At 38.2% G+C, this 26,134-nt stretch overlaps 1 protein-coding gene across 1 annotated transcript; it reads left to right on the forward strand.

Annotated features, from left to right (window-relative positions):
- Positions 1 to 24,450: 24,450 nt before the first annotated feature.
- LOC123429508 (transcription factor MUTE) lies at positions 24,451 to 25,437 on the forward strand. Its single transcript, XM_045113536.1, has 2 exons — positions 24,451 to 25,053; positions 25,167 to 25,437. Exons 1-2 carry the CDS (start codon positions 24,508 to 24,510, stop codon positions 25,269 to 25,271), a joined length of 651 nt encoding a protein of 216 aa, XP_044969471.1. The 5' UTR covers positions 24,451 to 24,507; the 3' UTR covers positions 25,272 to 25,437.
- The last annotated feature ends 697 nt before the right edge of the window (positions 25,438 to 26,134 follow it).

Consider the following 26,134-nt stretch of genomic DNA (forward strand, 5'->3'; position numbering starts at 1 on the left):
TTCGTGTACAAAACGGACAATCTCTCTCGAAGTATCAGTGTTTCGAACGAGAACTCATCTCTTACAAAGGGATTTCATTTTTTTGAACTTATTTGAACTCCATACTTTTTGTGTGTTCAAAATGCACCATTCAAAGGCACATCACAAAATTTCAACAATTTCTGACTTCATTTGGTATTCTTCGGGCATTTACTTATTTTTTTGAGCTAGTTGACCCTGAAATTGAAAAGCACTACAAATAAACTCTGAAAATGTTGAAAGTTGGCATGATATCATCATTTCACCCACATAGAATGTGTTAAAAAGTTGAGAGGGCTACGACAAAAACTGGATGCACTTCGTGTACAAAACGGACAATCTCTCTCGAAGTATTAGGGTTTCGAACGAGAACTCATCTCTTACAAAGGGATTTCCTTTTTTTGAACTTATTTGAACTCCATACTTTTTGTGTGTTCAAAATGCACCATTCAAAGGCACATCACAAAATTTCAACAATTTCTGACTTCATTTGGTATTCTTCGTGCATTTACTTATTTTTTTTAGCTAGTTGACCCTGAAATTGAAAAGCACTACAAATGAACTCTGAAAATGTTGAAAGTTGGCATGCTATCATCATTTCACCCACATAGCATGTGTTAAAAAGTTGGCAGGGCTACGACAAAAACTGGATGCACTTCGTGTACAAAACGGACAATCTCTCTCGAAGTATCACGGTTTCGAACGAGAACTCATCTCTTACAAAGGGATTTCCTTTTTTTGAACTTATTTGAACGCCATACTTTTTGTGTGTTCAAAATGCACCATTCAAAGGCACATCACAAAATTTCAACAATTTCTGACTTCATTTGGTATTCTTCGTGCATTTACTTATTTTTTTGAGCTAGTTGACCCTGAAATTGAAAAGCACTACAAATGAACTCTGAAAATGTTGAAAGTTGGCATGATATCATCATTTCACCCACATAGAATGTGTTAAAAAGTTGAGAGGGCTACGACAAAACCTGGATGCACTTCGTGTACAAAACGGACAATCTCTCTCGAAGTATCAGTGTTTCGAACGAGAACTCATCTATTACAAAGGGATTTCATTTTTTGAACTTATTTGAACTCCATACTTTTTGTGTGTTCAAAATGCACCATTCAAAGGCACATCACAAAATTTCAACAATTTCTGACTTCATTTGGTATTCTTCGTGCATTTACTTATTTTTTTAGCTAGTTGACCCTAAAATTGAAAAGCGCTACAAATGAACTCTGAAAATGTTGAAAGATGGCATGCTATCATCATTTCACCCACATAGCATGTGTTAAAAAGTTGAGAGGGCTACGACAAAAACTGGATGCACTTCGTGTACAAAACGGACAATCTCTCTCGAAGTATTAGGGTTTCGAACGAGAACTCATCTCTTACAAAGGGATTTCCTTTTTTTGAACTTATTTGAACTCCATACTTTTTGTGTGTTCAAAATGCAGGATTCAAAGGCACATCACAAAATTTCAACAATTTATGACTTCATTTGGTATTCTTCGTGCATTTACTTATTTTTTTTAGCTAGTTGACCCTGAAATTGAAAAGCACTACAAATGAACTCTGAAAATGTTGAAAGTTGGCATGCTATCATCATTTCACCCACATAGCATGTGTTAAAAAGTTGGGAGGGCTACGACAAAAACTGGATGCACTTCGTGTACAAAACGAACAATCTCTCTCGAAGTATGAGGGTTTCGAACGAGAACTCATCTCTTACAAAGGGATTTCCTTTTTTTGAACTTATTTGAACGCCATACTTTTTGTGTGTTCAAAATGCACCATTCAAAGGCACATCACAAAATTTCAACAATTTCTGACTTCATTTGGTATTCTTCGTGCATTTACTTATTTTTTTGAGCTAGTTGACCCTGAAATTGAAAAGCACTACAAATGAACTCTGAAAATGTTGAAAGTTGGCATGATATCATCATTTCACCCACATAGAATGTGTTAAAAAGTTGAGAGGGCTAGGACAAAACCTGGATGCACTTCGTGTACAAAACGGACAATCTCTCTCGAAGTATCAGTGTTTCGAACGAGAACTCATCTCTTACAAAGGGATTTCATTTTTTTGAACTTATTTGAACTCCATACTTTTTGTGTGTTCAAAATGCACCATTCAAAGGCACATCACAAAATTTCAACAATTTCTGACTTCATTTGGTATTCTTCGGGCATTTACTTATTTTTTTTAGCTAGTTGACCCTGAAATTGAAAAGCACTACAAATGAACTCTGAAAATGTTGAAAGTTGGCATGCTATCATCATTTCACCCACATAGCATGTGTTAAAAAGTTGGGAGGGCTACGACAAAAACTGGATGCACTTCGTGTAAAAAACGGACAATCTCTCTCGAAGTATCAGTGTTTCGAACGAGAACTCATCTCTTACAAAGGGATTTCATTTTTTTGAACTTATTTGAACTCCATACTTTTTGTGTGTTCAAAATGAACCATTCAAAGGCACATCACAAAATTTCAACAATTTCTGACTTCATTTGGTATTCTTCGGGCATTTACTTATTTTTTTGAGCTAGTTGACCCTGAAATTGAAAAGCACTACAAATGAACTCTGAAAATGTTGAAAGTTGGCATGATATCATCATTTCACCCACATAGAATGTGTTAAAAAGTTGAGAGGGCTACGACAAAACCTGGATGCACTTCGTGTACAAAACGGACAATCTCTCTCGAAGTATGAGTGTTTCGAACGAGAACTTATCTCTTACAAAGGGATTTCATTTTTTGAACTTATTTGAACTCCATACTTTTTGTGTGTTCAAAATGCACCATTCAAAGGCACATCACAAAATTTCAACAATTTCTGACTTCATTTGGTATTCTTCGTGCATTTACTTATTTTTTTGAGCTAGTTGACCCTGAAATTGAAAAGCACTACAAATGAACTCTGAAAATGTTGAAAGTTGGCATGATATCATCATTTCACCCACATAGAATGTGTTAAAAAGTTGAGAGGGCTACGACAAAACCTGGATGCACTTCGTGTACAAAACGGACAATCTCTCTCGAAGTATCAGTGTTTCGAAAGAGAACTCATCTCTTACAAAGGGATTTCATTTTTTTGAACTTATTTGAACTCCATACTTTGTGTGTGTTCAAAATGCACTATTCAAAGGCACATCACAAAATTTCAACATTTTCTGACTTCATTTGGTATTCTTCGTGCATTTACTTATTTTTTTGAGCTAGTTGACCCTGAAATTGAAAAGCACTACAAATGAACTCTGAAAATGTTGAAAGTTGGCATGCTATCATCATTTCACCCACATAGCATGTGTTAAAAAGTTGGGAGGGCTACGACAAAAACTGGATGCACTTCGTGTACAAAACGGACAATCTCTCTCGAAGTATCAGTGTTTCGAACGAGAACTCATCTCTTACAAAGGGATTTCATTTTTTTGAACTTATTTGAACTCCATACTTTTTGTGTGTTCAAAATGCACCATTCAAAGGCACATCACAAAATTTCAACAATTTCTGACTTCATTTGGTATTCTTCGGGCATTTACTTATTTTTTTGAGCTAGTTGACCCTGAAATTGAAAAGCACTACAAATGAACTCTGAAAATGTTGAAAGTTGGCATGATATCATCATTTCACCCACATAGAATGTGTTAAAAAGTTGAGAGGGCTACGACAAAACCTGGATGCACTTCGTGTACAAAACGGACAATATCTCTCGAAGTATCAGTGTTTCGAACGAGAACTCATCTCTTACAAAGGGATTTCATTTTTTTGAACTTATTTGAACTCCATACTTTTTGTGTGTTCAAAATGCACCATTCAAAGGCACATCACAAAATTTCAACAATTTCTGACTTCATTTGGTATTCTTCGTGCATTTACTTATTTTTTTTAGCTAGTTGACCCTGAAATTGAAAAGCGCTACAAATGAACTCTGAAAATGTTGAAACTTGGCATGCTATCATCATTTCACCCACATAGCATGTGTTAAAAATTTGAGAGGGCTACGACAAAAACTGGATGCACTTCGTGTACAAAACGGACAATCTCTCTCGAAGTATTAGGGTTTCGAACGAGAACTCATCTCTTACAAAGGGATTTCCTTTTTTTGAACTTATTTGAACTCCATACTTTTTGTGTGTTCAAAATGCACCATTCAAAGGCACATCACAAAATTTCAACAATTTCTGACTTCATTTGGTATTCTTCGTGCATTTACTTATTTTTTTTAGCTAGTTGACCCTGAAATTGAAAAGCACTACAAATGAACTCTGAAAATGTTGAAAGTTGGCATGCTATCATCATTTCACCCACATAGCATGTGTTAAAAAGTTGGCAGGGCTACGACAAAAACTGGATGCACTTCGTGTACAAAACGGACAATCTCTCTCGAAGTATCACGGTTTCGAACGAGAACTCATCTCTTACAAAGGGATTTCCTTTTTTTGAACTTATTTGAACGCCATACTTTTTGTGTGTTCAAAATGCACCATTCAAAGGCACATCACAAAATTTCAACAATTTCTGACTTCATTTGGTATTCTTCGTGCATTTACTTATTTTTTTGAGCTAGTTGACCCTGAAATTGAAAAGCACTACAAATGTACTCTGAAAATGTTGAAATTTGGCATAATATCATCATTTCACCCACATAGAATGTGTTAAAAAGTTGAGAGGGCTACGACAAAACCTGGATGCACTTCGTGTACAAAACGGACAATCTCTCTCGAAGTATCAGTGTTTCGAACGAGAACTCATCTCTTACAAACGGATTTCATTTTTTTGAACTTATTTGAACTCCATACTTTTTGTGTGTTCAAAATGCACCATTCAAAGGCACATCACAAAATTTCAACAATTTCTGACTTCATTTGGTATTCTTCGTGCATTTACTTATTTTTTTTAGCTAGTTGACCCTGAAATTGAAAAGCACTACAAATGAACTCTGAAAATGTTGAAAGTTGGCATGCTATCATCATTTCACCCACATAGCATGTGTTAAAAAGTTGGGAGGGCTACGACAAAAACTGGATGCACTTCGTGTACAAAACGGACAATCTCTCTCGAAGTATCAGTGTTTCGAACGAGAACTCATCTCTTACAAAGGGATTTCATTTTTTTGAACTTATTTGAACTCCATACTTTTTGTGTGTTCAAAATGCACCATTCAAAGGCACATCACAAAATTTCAACAATTTCTGACTTCATTTGGTATTCTTCGGGCATTTACTTATTTTTTTGAGCTAGTTGACCCTGAAATTGAAAAGCACTACAAATGAACTCTGAAAATGTTGAAAGTTGGCATGATATCATCATTTCACCCACATAGAATGTGTTAAAAAGTTGAGAGGGCTACGACAAAACCTGGATGCACTTCGTGTACAAAACGGACAATCTCTCTCGAAGTATTAGTGTTTCGAACGAGAACTCATCTCTTACAAAGGGATTTCATTTTTTTGAACTTATTTGAACTCCATACTTTTTGTGTGTTCAAAATGCACCATTCAAAGGCACATCACAAAATTTCAACAATTTCTGACTTCATTTGGTATTCTTCGTGCATTTACTTATTTTTTTTAGCTAGTTGACCCTGAAATTGAAAAGCGCTACAAATGAACTTTGAAAATGTTGAAAGTTGGCATGCTATCATCATTTCACCCACATAGCATGTGTTAAAAAGTTGAGAGGGCTACGACAAAAACTGGATGCACTTCGTGTACAAAACGGACAATCTCTCTCGAAGTATTAGGGTTTCGAACGAGAACTCATCTCTTACAAAGGGATTTCATTTTTTGAACTTATTTGAACTCCATACTTTTTGTGTGTTCAAAATGCACCATTCAAAGGCACATCACAAAATTTCAACATTTTCTGACTTCATTTGGTATTCTTCGTGCATTTACTTATTTTTTTGAGCTAGTTGACCCTAAAATTGAAAAGCACTACAAATGAACTCTGAAAATGTTGAAAGCTGGCATGATATCATCATTTCACCCACATAGCATGTGTTAAAAAGTTGAAAGGGCTACGACAAAAACTGGATGCACTTCGTGTACAAAACGGACAATCTCTCTCGAAGTATCAAGGTTTCGAACGAGAACTTATCTCTTACAAAGGGATTTCATTTTTTTGAACTTATTTGAACTCCATACGTTTTGTGTGTTCAAAATGCACCATTCAAAGGCACATCATAAAATTTCAACAATTTCTGACTTCATTTGGTATTCTTCGTGCATTTACTTATTTTTTTTGTGCTAGTTTACCCTGAAATTGAAAAGCACTACAAATGAACTCTGAAAATGTTGAAAGTTGGCATGCTATCATCATTTCACCCACATAGCATTTGTTAAAAAGTTGAGAGGGCTACGACAAAAACTGGATGCACTTCGTGTACAAAACAGACAATCTCTCTCGAAGTATCAGGGTTTCGAACGAGAACTCATCTCTTAGAAAGGGATTTCAATTTTTGAACTTATTTGAACTCCATACTTTTTGTGTGTTCAAAATGCACCATTCAAAGGCACATCACAAAATTTCAACAATTTCTGACTTCATTTGGTATTCTTCGTGCATTTACTTATTTTTTTTAGCTAGTTGACCCTGAAATTGAAAAGCACTACAAATGAACTCTGAAAATGTTGAAAGTTGGCATGCTATCATCATTTCACCCACATAGCATGTGTTAAAAAGTTGGGAGGGCTACGACAAAAACTGGATGCACTTCGTGTACAAAACGGACAATCTCTCTCGAAGTATCAGGGTTTCGAACGAGAACTCATCTCTTACAAAGGGATTTCCTTTTTTTGAACTTATTTGAACGCCATACTTTTTGTGTGTTCAAAATGCACCATTCAAAGGCACATCACAAAATTTCAACAATTTCTGACTTCATTTGGTATTCTTCGTGCATTTACTTATTTTTTTGTGCTAGTTGACCCTGAAATTGAAAAGCACTACAAATGAACTCTGAAAATGTTGAAAGTTGGCATGATATCATCATTTCACCCACATAGAATGTGTTAAAAAGTTGAGAGGGCTACGACAAAACCTGGATGCACTTCGTGTACAAAACGGACAATCTCTCTCGAAGTATCAGTGTTTCGAACGAGAACTCATCTCTTACAAAGGGATTTCATTTTTTTGAACTTATTTGAACTCCATACTTTTTGTGTGTTCAAAATGCACCATTCAAAGGCACATCACAAAATTTCAACAATTTCTGACTTCATTTGGTATTCTTCGTGCATTTACTTATTTTTCTGAGCTAGTTGACCCTGAAATTGAAAAGCACTACAAATGAACTCTGAAAATGTTGAAAGTTGGCATGATATCATCATTTCACCCACATAGAATGTGTTAAAAAGTTGAGAGGGCTACGACAAAACCTGGATGCACTTCGTGTACAAAACGGACAATCTGTCTCGAAGTATCAGTGTTTCGAAAGAGAACTCATCTCTTACAAAGGGATTTCATTTTTTTGAACTTATTTGAACTCCATACTTTGTGTGTGTTCAAAATGCACCATTCAAAGGCACATCACAAAATTTCAACATTTTCTAACTTCATTTGGTATTCTTCGTGCATTTACTTATTTTTTTGAGCTAGTTGACCCTGAAATTGAAAAGCACTACAAATAAACTCTGAAAATGTTGAAAGTTGGCATGCTATCATCATTTCACCCACATAGCATGTGTTAAAAAGTTGGGAGGGCTACGACAAAAACTGGATGCACTTCGTGTACAAAACGGACAATCTCTCTCGAAGTATCAGTGTTTCGAACGAGAACTCATCTCTTACAAAGGGATTTCATTTTTTTGAACTTATTTGAACTCCATACTTTTTGTGTGTTCAAAATGCACCATTCAAAGGCACATCACAAAATTTCAACAATTTCTGACTTCATTTGGTATTCTTCGGGCATTTACTTATTTTTTTGAGCTAGTTGACCCTGAAATTGAAAAGCACTACAAATGAACTCTGAAAATGTTGAAAGTTGGCATGATATCATCATTTCACCCACATAGAATGTGTTAAAAAGTTGAGAGGGCTACGACAAAACCTGGATGCACTTCGTGTACAAAACGGACAATCTCTCTCGAAGTATCAGTGTTTCGAACGAGAACTCATCTCTTACAAAGGGATTTCATTTTTTTGAACTTATTTGAACTCCATACTTTTTGCTTGTTCAAAATGCACCATTCAAAGGCACATCACAAAATTTCAACAATTTCTGACTTCATTTGGTATTCTTCGTGCATTTACTTATTTTTTTTAACTAGTTGACCCTGAAATTGAAAAGCGCTACAAATGAACTCTGAAAATGTTGAAAGTTGGCATGCTATCATCATTTCACCCACATAGCATGTGTTAAAAAGTTGAGAGGGCTACGAAAAAAACTGGATGCACTTCGTGTACAAAACGGACAATCTCTCTCGAAGTATTAGGGTTTCGAACGAGAACTCATCTCTTACAAAGGGATTTCCTTTTTTTGAACTTATTTGAACTCCACACTTTTTGTGTGTTCAAAATGCACCATTAAAAGGCACATCACAAAATTTCAACATTTTCTGACTTCATTTGGTATTCTTCGTGCATTTACTTATTTTTTTGAGCTAGTTGACCCTGAAATTGAAAAGCACTACAAATGAACTCTGAAAATGTTGAAAGTTGGCATGGTATCATCATTTCACCCACATAGCATGTGTTAAAAAGTTGGGAGGGCTACGACAAAAACTGGATGCACTTCGTGTACAAAACGGACAATCTCTCTCGAAGTATCAGTGTTTCGAACGAGAACTCATCTCTTACAAAGGGATTTCATTTTTTTGAACTTATTTGAACTCCATACTTTTTGTGTGTTCAAAATGCACCATTCAAAGGCACATCACAAAATTTCAACAATTTCTGACTTCATTTGGTATTCTTCGGGCATTTACTTATTTTTTTGAGCTAGTTGACCCTGAAATTGAAAAGCACTACAAATGAACTCTGAAAATGTTGAAAGTTGGCATGATATCATCATTTCACCCACATAGAATGTGTTAAAAAGTTGAGAGGGCTACGACAAAACCTGGATGCACTTCGTGTACAAAACGGACAATCTCTCTCGAAGTATCAGTGTTTCGAACGAGAACTCATCTCTTACAAAGGGATTTCATTTTTTTGAACTTATTTGAACTCCATACTTTTTGTGTGTTCAAAATGCACCATTCAAAGGCACATCACAAAATTTCAACAATTTCTGACTTCATTTGGTATTCTTCGTGCATTTACTTATTTTTTTTAGCTAGTTGACCCTGAAATTGAAAAGCGCTACAAATGAACTCTGAAAATGTTGAAAGTTGGCATGCTATCATCATTTCACCCACATAGCATGTGTTAAAAAGTTGAGAGGGCTACGACAAAAACTGGATGCACTTCGTGTACAAAACGGACAATCTCTCTCGAAGTATTAGGGTTTCGAACGAGAACTCATCTCTTACAAAGGGATTTCCTTTTTTTGAACTTATTTGAACTCCATACTTTTTGTGTGTTCAAAATGCACCATTCAAAGGCACATCACAAAATTTCAACAATTTCTGACTTCATTTGGTATTCTTTGTGCATTTACTTATTTTTTTTAGCTAGTTGACCCTGAAATTGAAAAGGACTACAAATAAACTCTGAAAATGTTGAAAGTTGGCATGCTATCATCATTTCACCCACATAGCATGTGTTAAAAAGTTGGGAGGGCTACGACAAAAACTGGATGCACTTCGTGTACAAAACGGACAATCTCTCTCGAAGTATCAGGGTTTCGAACGAGAACTCATCTCTTACAAAGGGATTTCCTTTTTTTGAACTTATTTGAACGCCATACTTTTTGTGTGTTCAAAATGCTCCATTCAAAGGCACATCACAAAATTTCAACAATTTCTGACTTCATTTGGTATTCTTCGTGCATTTACTTATTTTTTTGAGCTAGTTGACCCTGAAATTGAAAAGCACTACAAATGTACTCTGAAAATGTTGAAAGTTGGCATGATATCATCATTTCACCCACATAGAATGTGTTAAAAAGTTGAGAGGGCTACGACAAAACCTGGATGCACTTCGTGTACAAAACGGACAATCTCTCTCGAAGTATCAGTGTTTCGAACGAGAACTCATCTCTTACAAAGGGATTTCATTTTTTTGAACTTATTTGAACTCCATACTTTTTGTGTGTTCAAAATGCACCATTCAAAGGCACATCACAAAATTTCAACAATTTCTGACTTCATTTGGTATTCTTCGGGCATTTACTTATTTTTTTTAGCTAGTTGACCCTGAAATTGAAAAGCACTACAAATGAACTCTGAAAATGTTGAAAGTTGGCATGCTATCATCATTTCACCCACATAGCATGTGTTAAAAAGTTGGGAGGGCTACGACAAAAACTGGATGCACTTCGTGTACAAAACGGACAATCTCTCTCGAAGTATCAGTGTTTCGAACGAGAACTCATCTCTTACAAAGGGATTTCATTTTTTTGAACTTATTTGAACTCCATACTTTTTGTGTGTTCAAAATGCACCATTCAAAGGCACATCACAAAATTTCAACAATTTCTGACTTCATTTGGTATTCTTCGGGCATTTACTTATTTTTTTGAGCTAGTTGACCCTGAAATTGAAAAGCACTACAAATGAAGTCTGAAAATGTTGAAAGTTGGCATGATATCATCATTTCACCCACATAGAATGTGTTAAAAAGTTGAGAGGGCTACGACAAAACCTGGATGCACTTCGTGTACAAAACGGACAATCTCTCTCGAAGTATGAGTGTTTCGAACGAGAACTCATCTCTTACAAAGGGATTTCATTTTTTTGAACTTATTTGAACTCCATACTTTTTGTGTGTTCAAAATGCACCATTCAAAGGCACATCACAAAATTTCAACAATTTCTGACTTCATTTGGTATTCTTCGTGCATTTACTTATTTTTTTGAGCTAGTTGACCCTGAAATTGAAAAGCACTACAAATGAACTCTGAAAATGTTGAAAGTTGGCATGATATCATCATTTCACCCACATAGAATGTGTTAAAAAGTTGAGAGGGCTAGGACAAAACCTGGATGCACTTCGTGTACAAAACGGACAATCTCTCTCGAAGTATCAGTGTTTCGTACGAGAACTCATCTCTTACAAAGGGATTTCATTTTTTTGAACTTATTTGAACTCCATACTTTTTGTGTGTTCAAAATGCACCATTCAAAGGCACATCACAAAATTTCAACAATTTCTGACTTCATTTGGTATTCTTCGGGCATTTACTTTTTTTTTAGCTAGTTGACCCTGAAAATGAAAAGCACTACAAATGAACTCTGAAAATGTTGAAAGTTGGCATGCTATCATCATTTCACCCACATAGCATGTGTTAAAAAGTTGGGAGGGCTACGACAAAAATGGGATGCACTTCGTGTACAAAACGGACAATCTCTCTCGAAGTATCAGTGTTTCGAACGAGAACTCATCTCTTACAAAGGGATTTCATTTTTTGAACTTATTAGAACTCCATACTTTTTGTGTGTTCAAAATGCACCATTCAAAGGCACATCACAAAATTTCAACAATTTCTGACTTCATTTGGTATTCTTCGGGCATTTACTTATTTTTTGAGCTAGTTGACCCTGAAATTGAAAAGCACTACAAATGAACTCTGAAAATGTTGAAAGTTGGCATGATATCATCATTTCACCCACATAGAATGTGTTAAAAAGTTGAGAGGGCTACGACAAAACCTGGATGCACTTCGTGTACAAAACGGACAATCTCTCTCGAAGTATCAGTGTTTCGAACGAGAACTCATCTCTTACAAAGGGATTTCATTTTTTTGAACTTATTTGAACTCCATACTTTGTGTGTGTTCAAAATGCACCATTCAAAGGCACATCACAAAATTTCAACAATTTCTGACTTCATTTGGTATTCTTCGGGCATTTACTTATTTTTTTGAGCTAGTTGACCCTGAAATTGAAAAGCACTACAAATGAACTCTGAAAATGTTGAAAGTTGGCATGCTATCATAATTTCACCCACATAGAATTTGTTAAAAAGTTGAGAGGGCTACAACAAAACCTGGATGCACTTCGTGTACAAAACGGACAATCTCTCTCGAAGTATCACGGTTTCGAAAGAGAACTCATCTCTTACAAAGGGATTTCATTTTTTTGAACTTATTTGAACTCCATACTTTGTGTGTGTTCAAAATGCACCATTAAAAGGCACATCACAAAATTTCAACATTTTCTGACTTCATTTGGTATTCTTCGTGCATTTACTTATTTTTTTTTAGCTAGTTGACCCTGAAATTGAAAAGCACTACAAATGAACTCTGAAAATGTTGAAAGCTGGCATGATATCATCATTTCACCCACATAGCATGTGTTAAAAAGTTGAGAGGGATACGACAAAACCTGGATGCACTTCGTGTACAAAACTGACAATCTCTCTCGAAGTATCACGGTTTCGAAAGAGAACTCATCTCTTACAAAGGGATTTCATTTTTTTGAACTTATTTGAACTCCATACTTTTTGTGTGTTCAAAATGCACCATTCAAAGGCACATCACAAAATTTCAACATTTTCTGACTTCATTTGGTATTCTTCGTGCATTTACTTATTTTTTTGAGCTAGTTGACCCTGAAATTGAAAAGCACTACAAATGAACTCTGAAAATGTTGAAAGCTGGCATGATATCATCATTTCACCCACATAGCATGTGTTAAAAAGTTGAGAGGGTTACGACAAAAACTGGATGCACTTCGTGTACAAAACGGACAATCTCTCTCGAAGTATCAGGGTTTCGAACGAGAACTTATCTCTTACAAAGGGATTTCATTTTTTTGAACTTATTTGAACTCCATACGTTTTGTGTGTTCAAAATGCACCATTCAAAGGCACATCATAAAATTTCAACAATTTCTGACTTCATTTGGTATTCTTCGTGCATTTACTTTTTTTTTTTGAGCTAGTTGACCCTAAAATTGAAAAGCACTACAAATGAACTCTGAAAATGTTGAAAGTTGGCATGCTATCATCATTTCACCCACATAGCATTTGTTAAAAAGTTGACAGGGCTACGACAAAAACTGGATGCACTTCGTGTACAAAACGGACAACCTCTCTCGAAGTATCAGGGTTTCGAACGAGAACTCATCTCTTACAAAGGGATTTCATTTTTTGAACTTATTTGAACTCCATACTTTTTGTGTGTTCAAAATGCACCATTCAAAGGCACATCACAAAATTTCAACATTTTCTGACTTCATTTGGTATTCTTCGTGCATTTACTTATTTTTTTGAGCTAGTTGACCCTAAAATTGAAAAGCACTACAAATGAACTCTGAAAATGTTGAAAGCTGGCATGATATCATCATTTCACCCACATAGCATGTGTTAAAAAGTTGAGAGGGCTACGACAAAAACTGGATGCACTTCGTGTACAAAACGGACAATCTCTCTCGAAGTATCAAGGTTTCGAACGAGAACTTATCTCTTACAAAGGGATTTCATTTTTTTGAACTTATTTGAACTCCATACGTTTTGTGTGTTCAAAATGCACCATTCAAAGGCACATCATAAAATTTCAACAATTTCTGACTTCATTTGGTATTCTTCGTGCATTTACTTATTTTTTTTGAGCTAGTTTACCCTGAAATTGAAAAGCACTACAAATGAACTCTGAAAATGTTGAAAGTTGGCATGCTATCATCATTTCACCCACATAGCATTTGTTAAAAAGTTGAGAGGGCTACGACAAAAACTGGATGCACTTCGTGTACAAAACGGACAATCTCTCTCGAAGTATCAGGGTTTCGAACGAGAACTCATCTCTTAGAAAGGGATTTCATTTTTTGAACTTATTTGAACTCCATACTTTTTGTGTGTTCAAAATGCACCATTCAAAGGCACATCACAAAATTTCAACAATTTCTGACTTCATTTGGTATTCTTCGTGCATTTACTTATTTTTTTTAGCTAGTTGACCCTGAAATTGAAAAGCACTACAAATGAACTCTGAAAATGTTGAAAGTTGGCATGCTATCATCATTTCACCCACATAGCATGTGTTAAAAAGTTGGGAGGGCTACGACAAAAACTGGATGCACTTCGTGTACAAAACGAACAATCTCTCTCGAAGTATCAGGGTTTCGAACGAGAACTCATCTCTTACAAAGGGATTTCATTTTTTTGAACTTATTTGAACGCCATACTTTTTGTGTGTTCAAAATGCACCATTCAAAGGCACATCACAAAATTTCAACAATTTCTGACTTCATTTGGTATTCTTCGTGCATTTACTTATTTTTTTGAGCTAGTTGACCCTGAAATTGAAAAGCACTACAAATGAACTCTGAAAATGTTGAAAGTTGGCATGATATCATCATTTCACCCACATAGAATGTGTTAAAAAGTTGAGAGGGCTACGACAAAACCTGGATGCACTTCGTGTACAAAACGGACAATCTCTCTCGAAGTATGAGTGTTTCGAACGAGAACTCATCTATTACAAAGGGATTTCATTTTTTTGAACTTATTTGAACTCCATACTTTTTGTGTGTTCAAAATGCACCATTCAAAGGCACATCACAAAATTTCAACAATTTCTGACTTCATTTGGTATTCTTCGGGCATTTACTTATTTTTTTTAGCTAGTTGACCCTGAAATTGAAAAGCACTACAAATGAACTCTGAAAATGTTGAAAGTTGGCATGCTATCATCATTTCACCCACATAGCATGTGTTAAAAAGTTGGCAGGGCTACGACAAAAACTGGATGCACTTCGTGTACAAAACGGACAATCTCTCTCGAAGTATCAGTGTTTCGAACGAGAACTCATCTCTTACAAAGGGATTTCATTTTTTTGAACTTATTTGAACTCCATACTTTTTGTGTGTTCAAAATGCACCATTCAAAGGCACATCACAAAATTTCAACAATTTCTGACTTCATTTGGTATTCTTCGGGCATTTACTTATTTTTTTGAGCTAGTTGACCCTGAAATTGAAAAGCACTACAAATGAACTCTGAAAATGTTAAAAGTTGGCATGATATCATCATTTCACCCACATAGAATGTGTTAAAAAGTTGAGAGGGCTACGACAAAACCTGGATGCACTTCGTGTACAAAACGGACAATCTCTCTCGAAGTATCAGTGTTTCGAACGAGAACTCATCTCTTACAAAGGGATTTCATTTTTTTGAACTTATTTGAACTCCATACTTTTTGTGTGTTCAAAATGCACCATTCAAAGGCACATCACAAAATTTCAACAATTTCTGACTTCATTTGGTATTCTTCGGGCATTTACTTATTTTTTTGAGCTAGTTGACCCTGAAATTGAAAAGCACTACAAATGAACTCTGAAAATGTTGAAAGTTGGCATGCTATCATAATTTCACCCACATAGAATTTGTTAAAAAGTTGAGAGGGCTACAACAAAACATGGATGCACTTCGTGTACAAAACGGACAATCTCTCTCGAAGTATCACGGTTTCGAAAGAGAACTCATCTCTTACAAAGGGATTTCATTTTTTTGAACTTATTTGAACTCCATACTTTGTGTGTGTTCAAAATGCACCATTAAAAGGCAGATCACAAAATTTCAACATTTTCTGACTTCATATGGTATTCTTCGTGCATTTACTTATTTTTTTTGAGCTAGTTGACCCTGAAATTGAAAAGCACTACAAATGAACTCTGAAAATGTTGAAAGTTGGCATGATATCATCATTTCACCCACATAGCATGTGTTAAAAAGTTGAGAGGGATACGACAAAACCTGGATGCACTTCGTGTACAAAACTGACAATCTCTCTCGAAGTATCACGGTTTCGAAAGAGAACTCATCTCTTACAAAGGGATTTCATTTTTTTGAACTTATTTGAACTCCACACTTTTTATGTGTTCAAAATGCACCATTCAAAGGCACATCACAAAATTTCAACATTTTCTGACTTCATTTGGTATTCTTCGTGCATTTACTTATTTTTTTGAGCTAGTTGACCCTGAAATTGAAAAGCACTACAAATGAACTCTGAAAATGTTGAAAGCTGGCATGATATCATCATTTCACCCACATAGCATGTGTTAAAAAGTTGAGAGGGCTACGACAAAAACTGGATGCACTTCGTGTACAAAACGGACAAACTCTCTCGAAGTATCAGGGTTTCGAACGAGAACTTATCTCTTACAAAGGGATTTCATTTTTTTGAACTTATTTGAACTCCATACGTTTTGTGTGTTCAAAATGCACCATTCAAAGGCACATCATAAAATTTCAACAATTTCTGACTTCATTTGGTATTCTTCGTGCATTTACTTATTTTTTTTGAGCTAGTTGACCCAAAAATTGAAAAGCACTACAAATGAACTCTGAAAATGTTGAAAGTTGGCATGCTATCATCATTTCACCCACATAGCATTTGTTAAAAAGTTGACAGGGCTACGACAAAAACTGGATGCACTTCGTGTACAAAACGGACAATCTCTCTCGAAGTATCAGGGTTTCGAACGAGAACTCATCTCTTACAAAGGGATTTCATTTTTTGAACTTATTTGAACTCCATACTTTTTGTGTGTTCAAAATGCACCATTCAAAGGCACATCACAAAATTTCAACAATTTCTGACTTCATTTGGTATTCTTCGTGCATTTACTTATTTTTTTTAGCTAGTTGACCCTGAAATTGAAAAGCACTACAAATGAACTCTGAAAATGTTGAAAGTTGGCATGCTATCATCATTTCACCCACATAGCATGTGTGAAAAAGTTGGGAGGGCTACGACACAAACTGGATGCACTTCGTGTACAAAACGGACAATCTCTCTCGAAGTATCAGGGTTTCGAACGAGAACTCATCTCTTACAAAGGGATTTCCTTTTTTTGAACTTATTTGAACGCCATACTTTTTGTGTGTTCAAAATGCACCATTCAAAGGCACATCACAAAATTTCAACAATTTCTGACTTCATTTGGTATTCTTCGTGCATTTACTTATTTTTTTGAGCTAGTTGACCCTGAAATTGAAAAGCACTACAAATGAACTCTGAAAATGTTGAAAGTTGGCATGATATCATCATTTCAACCACATAGAATGTGTTAAAAAGTTGAGAGTGCTACGACAAAACCTGGATGCACTTCGTGTACAAAACGGACAATCTCTCTCGAAGTATCAGTGTTTCGAACGAGAACTCATCTCTTACAAAGGGATTTCCTTTTTTTGAACTTATTTGAACGCCATACTTTTTGTGTGTTCAAAATGCACCATTCAAAGGCACATCACAAAATTTCAACAATTTCTGACTTCATTTGGTATTCTTCGTGCATTTACTTATTTTTTTTAGCTAGTTGACCCTGAAATTGAAAAGCACTACAAATGAACTCTGAAAATGTTGAAAGTTGGCATGATATCATCATTTCAACCACATAGAATGTGTTAAAAAGTTGAGAGTGCTACGACAAAACCTGGATGCACTTCGTGTACAAAACGGACAATCTCTCTCGAAGTATCAGTGTTTCGAACGAGAACTCATCTCTTACAAAGGGATTTCATTTTTTTGAACTTATTTGAACTCCATACTTTTTGTGTGTTCAAAATGCACCATTCAAAGGCACATCACAAAATTTCAACTATTTCTGACTTCATTTGGTATTCTTCGGGCATTTACTTATTTTTTTTAGCTAGTTGACCCTGAAATTGAAAAGCACTACAAATGAACTCTGAAAATGTTGAAAGTTGGCATGCTATCATCATTTCACCCACATAGCATGTGTTGAAAAGTTGGGAGGGCTACGACAAAAACTGGATGCACTTCGTGTACAAAACGGACAATCTCTCTCGAAGTATCAGTGTTTCGAACGAGAACTCATCTCTTACAAAGGGATTTCATTTTTTTGAACTTATTTGAACTCCATACTTTTTGTGTGTCCAAAATGCACCATTCAAAGGCACATCACAAAATTTCAACAATTTCTGACTTCATTTGGTATTCTTCGGGCATTTACTTATTTTTTTGAGCTAGTTGACCCTGAAATTGAAAAGCGCTACAAATGAACTCTGAAAATGTTGAAAGTTGGCATGATATCATCATTTCACCCACATAGCATGTGTTAAAAAGTTGAGAGGGCTACGACAAAACCTGGATGCACTTCGTGTACAAAACGGACAATCTCTCTCGAAGTATCAGTGTTTCGAACGAGAACTCATCTCTTACAAAGGGATTTCATTTTTTTGAACTTATTTGAACTCCATACTTTTTGTGTGTTCAAAATGCACCATTCAAAGGCACATCACAAAATTTCAACAATTTCTGACTTCATTTGGTATTCTTCGTGCATTTACTTATTTTTTTTTAGCTAGTTGACCCTGAAATTGAAAAGCGCTACAAATGAACTTTGAAAATGTTGAAAGTTGGCATGCTATCATCATTTCACCCACATAGCATGTGTTAAAAAGTTGAGAGGGCTACAACAAAAACTGGATGCACTTCGTGTACAAAACGGACAATCTCTCTCGAAGTATTAGGGTTTCGAACGAGAACTCATCTCTTACAAAGGGATTTCATTTTTTGAACTTATTTGAACTCCATACTCTTTGTGTGTTCAAAATGCACCATTCAAAGGCACATCACAAAATTTCAACAATTTCTGACTTCATTTGGTATTCTTCGTGCATTTACTTATTTTTTTTAGCTAGTTGACCCTGAAATTGAAAAGCACTACAAATGAACTCTGAAAATGTTGAAAGGTGGCATGCTATCATCATTTCACCCACATAGCATGTGTTAAAAAGTTGAGAGGGCTACGACATTATTACAATATTGCACCAATATTCCTATCTATTATTTCTGTTTTCTTCTGGGTCGTAGCCATGGAGAATCTTCATCATGCAGTCGGATGCTTGGGTCAGTTTTCACTTTGAAGGGCGGAATTTCATGAAACTTATTATAATCTACTGACATGTCTGTCTTGTCATCTACTCCCACGATGTTTCTTTTCCCTGAAAGAAAGATGTGGCGTTTTGGCTCATCGGACGATATCTTCTTTTGCTGATTTCTTTTTCTCGTTTTTGTAGACATGTCCTTCACATAGAAAACCTGAGCGACATCATTGGCTAGGACAAATGGTTCGTCCATGTACGCAAGATTGTTGAGATCCACTGTTGTCATGCCGTACTTTTGGTCTACAACTACCCCGCCTCCTGTCAGCTTCACCCATTTGCACCGAAACAAAGGGATCTTAAAAGTAGGTCCATAGTCAAGTTCCCATATCTCCTCTATGTACCCGTAATATGTTTCCAAACAGTGCCCATTCTCGTCTGTTGCATCAAAGCGGACACCACTATTTTGGTTGGTGCTCTTTTTATCTTGGGAAACCGTGTAAAATGTATTCCCATTTATCTCATACCCTTGGAAAGTACATATAGTCGAAGATGGTGGCCTGGCCAAACAGTACGGCTGATCTCCAACGGTGTCGTCATTCATGAGATGTGAATGCAACCAACTGCCGTAAGTCTTCTCGTGTTCCCCTTTAATCCAAGAGTCAGCCTTCCCCGGGTTTTCGGAGCGTAGAATATTCTTGTGTCTCACGATATACGGAGCCACCACGGTGGAATTGTGTAGAACTATGTAGTGTGTTTGAGAGAAAGAATGCCCGTCCATACATACTTTTGCTTTCCTTCCTAGTGTGCCTTTTCCTGTCAGCCTACCCTCATACCGAGATTCAGGAACACCAATCGGCTTAAGGTCAGGAAGAAAGTCCACACAAAACTCAATGACCTCCTCTGTTCCATAGCCCTTGGAGATGCTTCCTTCTGGCCTAGCACGGTTACAAACAGATTTCTTTAAGACTCCCATGAACCTCTCGAAGGGGAACATATTGTGTAGAAACACAGGACCGAGAATTCTAATCTCTTCGACTAGGTAAACTAGGAGGTGTGTCATTATATTGAAGAAGGATGGCGGGAACAACAACTCAAAGCTGACCAGACATTGGACCACATCAATCTGTAACCCTGATAGACTTTCTCGACCGATTACCTTCTGAGAAATTGCATTGAGGAATGCACATACCTTCACAATTGCCAGGCGAACATTTTCCGGTAGAATTCCCCTCAATGCAACCGGAAGCAATTGCGTCATAAGCACGTGGCAGTCATGAGACTTTAGGTTTTGGAATTTTTTGTCTTTCATATTTACGATTCCCTTTATATTCGACAAGAAGCCAGTCAGGACCTTGATACTGAAAAGGACTTCAAAGAAGATTTCCTTCTCTTCCTTAGTAAGAGCGTAGCTGGCACGCCCTTGAAACTGCCCTGGATGCATGTCATCTCTTCCTTTATGACGTTCCTGGTCCTCCCGTGCTTCCGGTGTATCTTTTGACTTCCCATACAAGCCCAGGAAGCCTAGAATATTCACGTAGAGATTATTCGTCAGGTGCATCACGTCGATTGCCGAGCGGACCTCATGGACTTCCCAGTAGGGTAGCTCCCAAAATATATATTTCTTCTTCCACATGGGTACGCGCTTATCAGGGCCGTTAGGAACAGGTTGGCTGCCAGGACCCTTTCCAAAGATTACTTTTAAATCTTTGACCATATCAAATACTTCAGCACCAGTACGGATGACAGGCTTCCCCCGGGGTTCTGCCTTGCCATTGAAATGCTTGCCTTTTTTCTTTAAGGGATGCTTGGGTGGAAGAAAACGACGATTGTACGGGTACACATTCTTCCTACATTTGTCCAGATATATACTTTATGTCTGATCCAAACAGTGCGTGCATGCATTGTATCCCTTGTTTGACTGTCCTGAAATGTTACTAAGAGCAGGCCAATCATTGATGGTTATGAAAAGCAACGCTCGAAGGTCAAATTCCTCTTGTTTGTGCTCGTCCCACACACGTACACCTGGTTCGGCCCACAGCTGTAAAAGTTCATCAACTAATGGCCTTAGGTACACATCAATATCGTTGCCGGGTTGCTTTGGACCTTGGATAAGCACTGGCATCATAGTGAACTTCCTCTTCATGCACAACCAAGGAGGAAGGTTGTAGATACATAGAGTAACGGGCCAGGTGCTGTGACTGCAACTCTGCTCCCCAAAAGGATTCATGCCATCTGTACTCAGACCTAACCATAAGTTCCTTGCGTCAGCTGCAAATCTCGGGAACTCTCTCTCGATTTTCCTCCACTGCCGACCATCAGCGGTGTGCCTCAACTTATCGTCTTTCATACGATCTTCCATGTGCCATCGCAACAACTTCGCATGATCTTTATTTCTGAACAGACGTTTCAACCGTGGTATTATAGGAGCATACCACATCACCTTGGCAGGAACCCTCTTCCTGGGTGGCTCGCCCTCAATATCACCAGGGTCATCTTTTCTGATCTTATACCGCAATGCAGTGCATACCGGGCATTTATCCATATTCTCGTACTTCTCACCGCGGTAGAGGATGCAGTCATTAGGGCATGCATGTATCTTGTGCACGTCTAATCCTAGAGGGCAGACAAGCTTCTTTGCTTCGTACGTGCTGGCGGGCAATTCGTTCTTTCTTGGAAGCATCTTCTTCATCAGTACGAGCAACTTTTCGAATGACGAGTCAGTCACACCGGTCTCTGCCTTCCACTTCAGCAATTCCAGTCTGCTACCCAGCTTCTTCTGGCCATCTTCACAAAGTTGGGTACAACAATTTGTTGTGGTCCTGTAACATCTGCTCGAACTGCAACCTCTCCTTTTCTGTGTCGCAACCTCGTCGTGCATCAGAAATGACCCGGCCAAGATCATCATCGGGCTCATCTGGTTCCCGTTCTTCATCCTGATCTTCTTCTTCATTGTCTTCCATTGCGGTATCAGCATACTCAGGGAACATAGATCGGTAGTTGTCATCATCGTTCTCTTCTTCTTCATCGTCGTCTTCCATCATAACCCCTCTTTCTCCGTGCTTGGTCCAAACATTATAGCCCGACATAAAACCGGACCGAAGCAGGTGGCTCTGAATGACTCTTGAGGAAGTGTAATCCTTCTCATTCTGACATTCAACACATGGACAAAACATATAGCCACCACCATGCTTGTTCGCATCGGCTGCATCTCGAAAAGAATGCACGCCTTCTCTGTAAGCGGCTGTGCGTCGATCACCGTACATCCATGGATGGCTCATCTGCGTTATACGACAGTATATCAAATACAATCACGATCCTAAAAATTAGTACCGCACGGTCTAAACGAGGAAATATAGTTGCTAACCTTTTAGAATAAGTAGTAATAAAGAGGAAGAGGTTTAAGCGTGGCTCGGGCATCTCATATCGTAGTTGTGTTCGGTGAACTGAAGCGGCATCGCTCTAACACACATTTCAACAAACACCTCTAGTGCATAAAAAAAAGGAGAGCTAGCACACACCCACACTCTTCCATTCAAGAAAAATGCAAGGAAGAGGGAAGAGGGGGGTTGTGCTATATATAGGCAGAGGACTTTAGTCCCGGTTTGAGACACAAACCGGGACTAAAGGTGGCGCACATGCGGTCTGCACACGCGTAGCCCTTTAGTCCCGGTTTGAGACATAAACCGGGACTAAAGGCTCCTTACGGCCCGGGACCAAAGCCTCGTGGGCGGCATTGCGATTTGGGGCGACGTGGCCGGGCCTTTAGTCCTCGCCCAGAGAAAGGCCGGGACTAAAGGGTCCAGGCCAAAGGCCCGTTTTCCACTAGTGTACTGCAAATATTTCTACAACACTGACTCACTTTTAAAGGTTTCTGTAATAATTGAGCAATGGTAGAGGGTGCCGTCCGGCCACTTGATGGCATTGGATCTAACAGATCGTGACCCAAACAATCTCTTAAAAATATCAATCCGACAACGTAGCACGCTCCATAAAATAATAACGACTAAATCATAGCGATTGTGTACACAATATTTATGCCCCTATCGCAACACACTGCCAATTAACTATTATTTATTTATAATTTAATGAACTATTTTATTAAATACAATAAAAGATTTTAATAATAAACACACATTGTTATAATTCATAAGTATGTTGTTTATTAAATATTTGAATAATTTAAATTTACTCATATATATTCATAATTTAAAATAATTTTTTTATTCGCTCATGGTTTATGTTTAATACACAAGTGCAAATATGAAACTAATGAAAATTATACACAAGTGAATATTCATATATATTTAGTAAATGTTTCTATTCATAATTTCGCATAATTTAAATATAATACATGGCTGTATATTTTTTTGTATTGACCAAAAGTGTCTCTGTTAACTATATATGTTTAAATATAATCCGTGAGTGTATATTTTAAATGCTTCTATTTACTAAACATTGTTATACGATCATCACTTGTATTAAAATAGTATCTGAAAAATTTAAATGAACATTTTTTTAATGAATTTATATTATTTTATCTGTATTATTAATAACACACGAATATTGAAACCTAAAATTTAGTATGTTGGTAATAATTTGTACAAATTTCGTCAAATGATTAGCTGTACCAAATGGGCTGCAATGACTACAGCCCATTTATGCCCTACAAGCATGGTCGTTTATAAATCATTTTGGCCAGTTAATAGTTACCCTCAGTAGACAAGCAAATTTGAGGGTTGATGTGGCTAATGGCTTCCTTGCTAGCTCTAAGTCGTGGCTTTAAGTTTTAGATGACACTATTTTTTTAATTTCTATGACAACTTTTTTATTTGACAGACAGGTGGGACCCATTGGTCTATGCGAGCATTTTTTTTCATGTCAATTTTTTTTCCTTTGTATTGACAGATGGGACCTACTGGTCATGGAAATGTATACTATCCTGCCACGTCCCGTGTGCACATCAAATGTAATACGGTGTCATGTCAGCGCACTTTACGTCTGCGAACCGGATTATCATCGTATTTACACTTGCGTGCCATGTTTTGGAACCACTTATCTGTATTTTGCAACTGCAGGCAGTAAAGTAAACACCTGACAATTTCAAACACCATTGGTTAAAACACATGTGCCAAGGTTTGGAACCATTTACTTCTTCTGTTTGGGTTAAAACTGAAGCACGCTGCTGATCTTTATTTACTTACCGAAGGCCTCAACGGTTGGATGCATGGGCGAACGTACAGTTGTGTTACTGTATGATGAAGAAAAAAATGTTGCAAGTTTTACTGTCTGATGAACTGAATCTGAAAGAAACTCGACTGCACGCTCCACGACGCCAGATCCGTCCGTCACGGGCACTGGCAGCACCGCGCCCAATGCGCCCAATAAATGGCGCACGCGCGCGCTCACACGTACGACGCGGCCGCTTCACTCCCATGCACGCACCAACGCGCGCACGCCTAAATATTCCGGCGCCTATATATTCCGGCGCCGAGGTGCATGCGCCCATATATCGTCGTCGGCGAGGGCTCCGATCGATCGGTGTCGAGCAGCAGCGGAGGGAAGAAGAAGAAGAAAGGAGGAGGATGTCGCACATCGCGGTGGAGCGGAACCGGCGGCGGCAGATGAACGAGCACCTGAAGGTGCTCCGTGCGCTCACGCCGGCCTTCTACATCAAGCGCTGCGACCAGGCGTCCATCATCGGCGGCGCCATCGAGTTCATCAGGGAGCTGCACACCGTGCTGGACGCGCTGGAGGCCAAGAAGAAGCGCCGCCTCTGCAGCCCCACCCCGAGCCCGCGCTCCCTCCTCACCTGCTCCACGCCCACCAGCGCCGGGGGCTCCGCCTCCGACGTCTCCCCCAACAGCAACGGCAGCAGCGGTAGCTGCGTTGTTGTGGCGCCCGGCGTCGGCGGCGCCGCCGTCAAGGAGCTCGCCGCCTGCTGCAACTCCCCGGCTGCCGACGTCGAGGCCAGGATCTCCGGCGCCAACGTGCTGCTCCGCACGCTCTCCGGCCGCGTCCCCGGCCAGGCCGCCACGATCGTCGCGCTGCTCGAGAGCCTCCACCTCGAGGTGCTCCACGTCAACATCAGCACCATGGACGACACCGTCCTCCACTCCTTCGTCCTCAAGGTACGTACGTAGTTAACTCCATTTCCGGATTGAATGTGCTGCGTCTGCGTGCGTGAACGCATTCGATCCAGCAGCCTTCAGCCAGTGAATTGATTGCAACTGTTGCATTGCAGATTGGGCTCGAGTGCCAGCTCAGCGTGGAGGAGGTCGCCTTCGAGGTCCAGCAGACCTTCTGCTACCACCAGCAGGAGCTCGACTACTCATCCATGGCGATATGATTAGTCGCTCCTACGTGTGCAAATTATATAATTGTTGTTAAAGATACATCCATATATATGCAACGTGGACATGCGCTCCATGCATGTCTAGATCCCCTAATTTACATATTACTTTTCTCTCGAAAGTAATATATATAGTGTTTCCATTTTGCAAAATATAGTTAATGTCCATGTAACTCTTGTGATATTGTTCCAAAATGTAAGTCGTGTATGCAAATTATTTTGATGGCATCTTCTCGGACTTATACTTATTTGCAATTTTTAGTATATTTCCTTGGTTCTCGTACAACACCTAACAAATGCATCACCGTTTTCCTTACACACCTCCCCTAGCTGTAAAGCCAGCTGATTCCATTACCAAAGAACAACGGAGCAGTAGTGCAAAACACATCAAAGTGTCCAGCATGCCCAGCACAAACATCCTGTGATGAAGTCCTGAAGACCGTTCCAGCTCGGGTCTCAGACCACACACCATTAGGAGGTTCCAAATTGTACCGGAACCACAAGGATGTTGCTTTTTGATGATATCGGATGTCCGGCCGGATGCAAATCACTCGGAGTGTCCAAAACAAAACTTTCAATTCAGAGTTAGTTGGCTCAAGAGGTACAGCCAAATGCCACTCAGAAATCCCGAACAAGAGTAATAATACTCTTATGTACCAACCCGGATACACCCAACACCTTGTTTGGTTTGTTCTAATTGCACAACACGCAATTGACTAACTCTTTAGATGATCTTGGATGCTCCGGGCTAAAACCACTTATGGGTCTCGCATGTAAAAGATGCGAGGGTTAGGATTTGGAAAGACGGTTAATTTTGAGGGGCTCTGGAATTTGATCTTTGAGGATTTTGCAAGAATAAC

Source organism: Hordeum vulgare, chromosome 2H (genome assembly GCF_904849725.1).
Source record: "Hordeum vulgare subsp. vulgare chromosome 2H, MorexV3_pseudomolecules_assembly, whole genome shotgun sequence".
Taxonomy (NCBI): Eukaryota; Viridiplantae; Streptophyta; class Magnoliopsida; order Poales; family Poaceae; genus Hordeum; species Hordeum vulgare.

Excerpts from the sequence above, each read along its gene's own strand:
- LOC123429508 (XM_045113536.1), top strand. The coding sequence starts at position 24,508 with ATGTCGCACATCGCGGTGGAGCGGAACCGGCGGCGGCAGATGAACGAG. Across the intron at positions 25,054-25,166 it reads TCCACTCCTTCGTCCTCAAG|ATTGGGCTCGAGTGCCAGCT; the intron begins GTACGTACGTAG and ends GTTGCATTGCAG.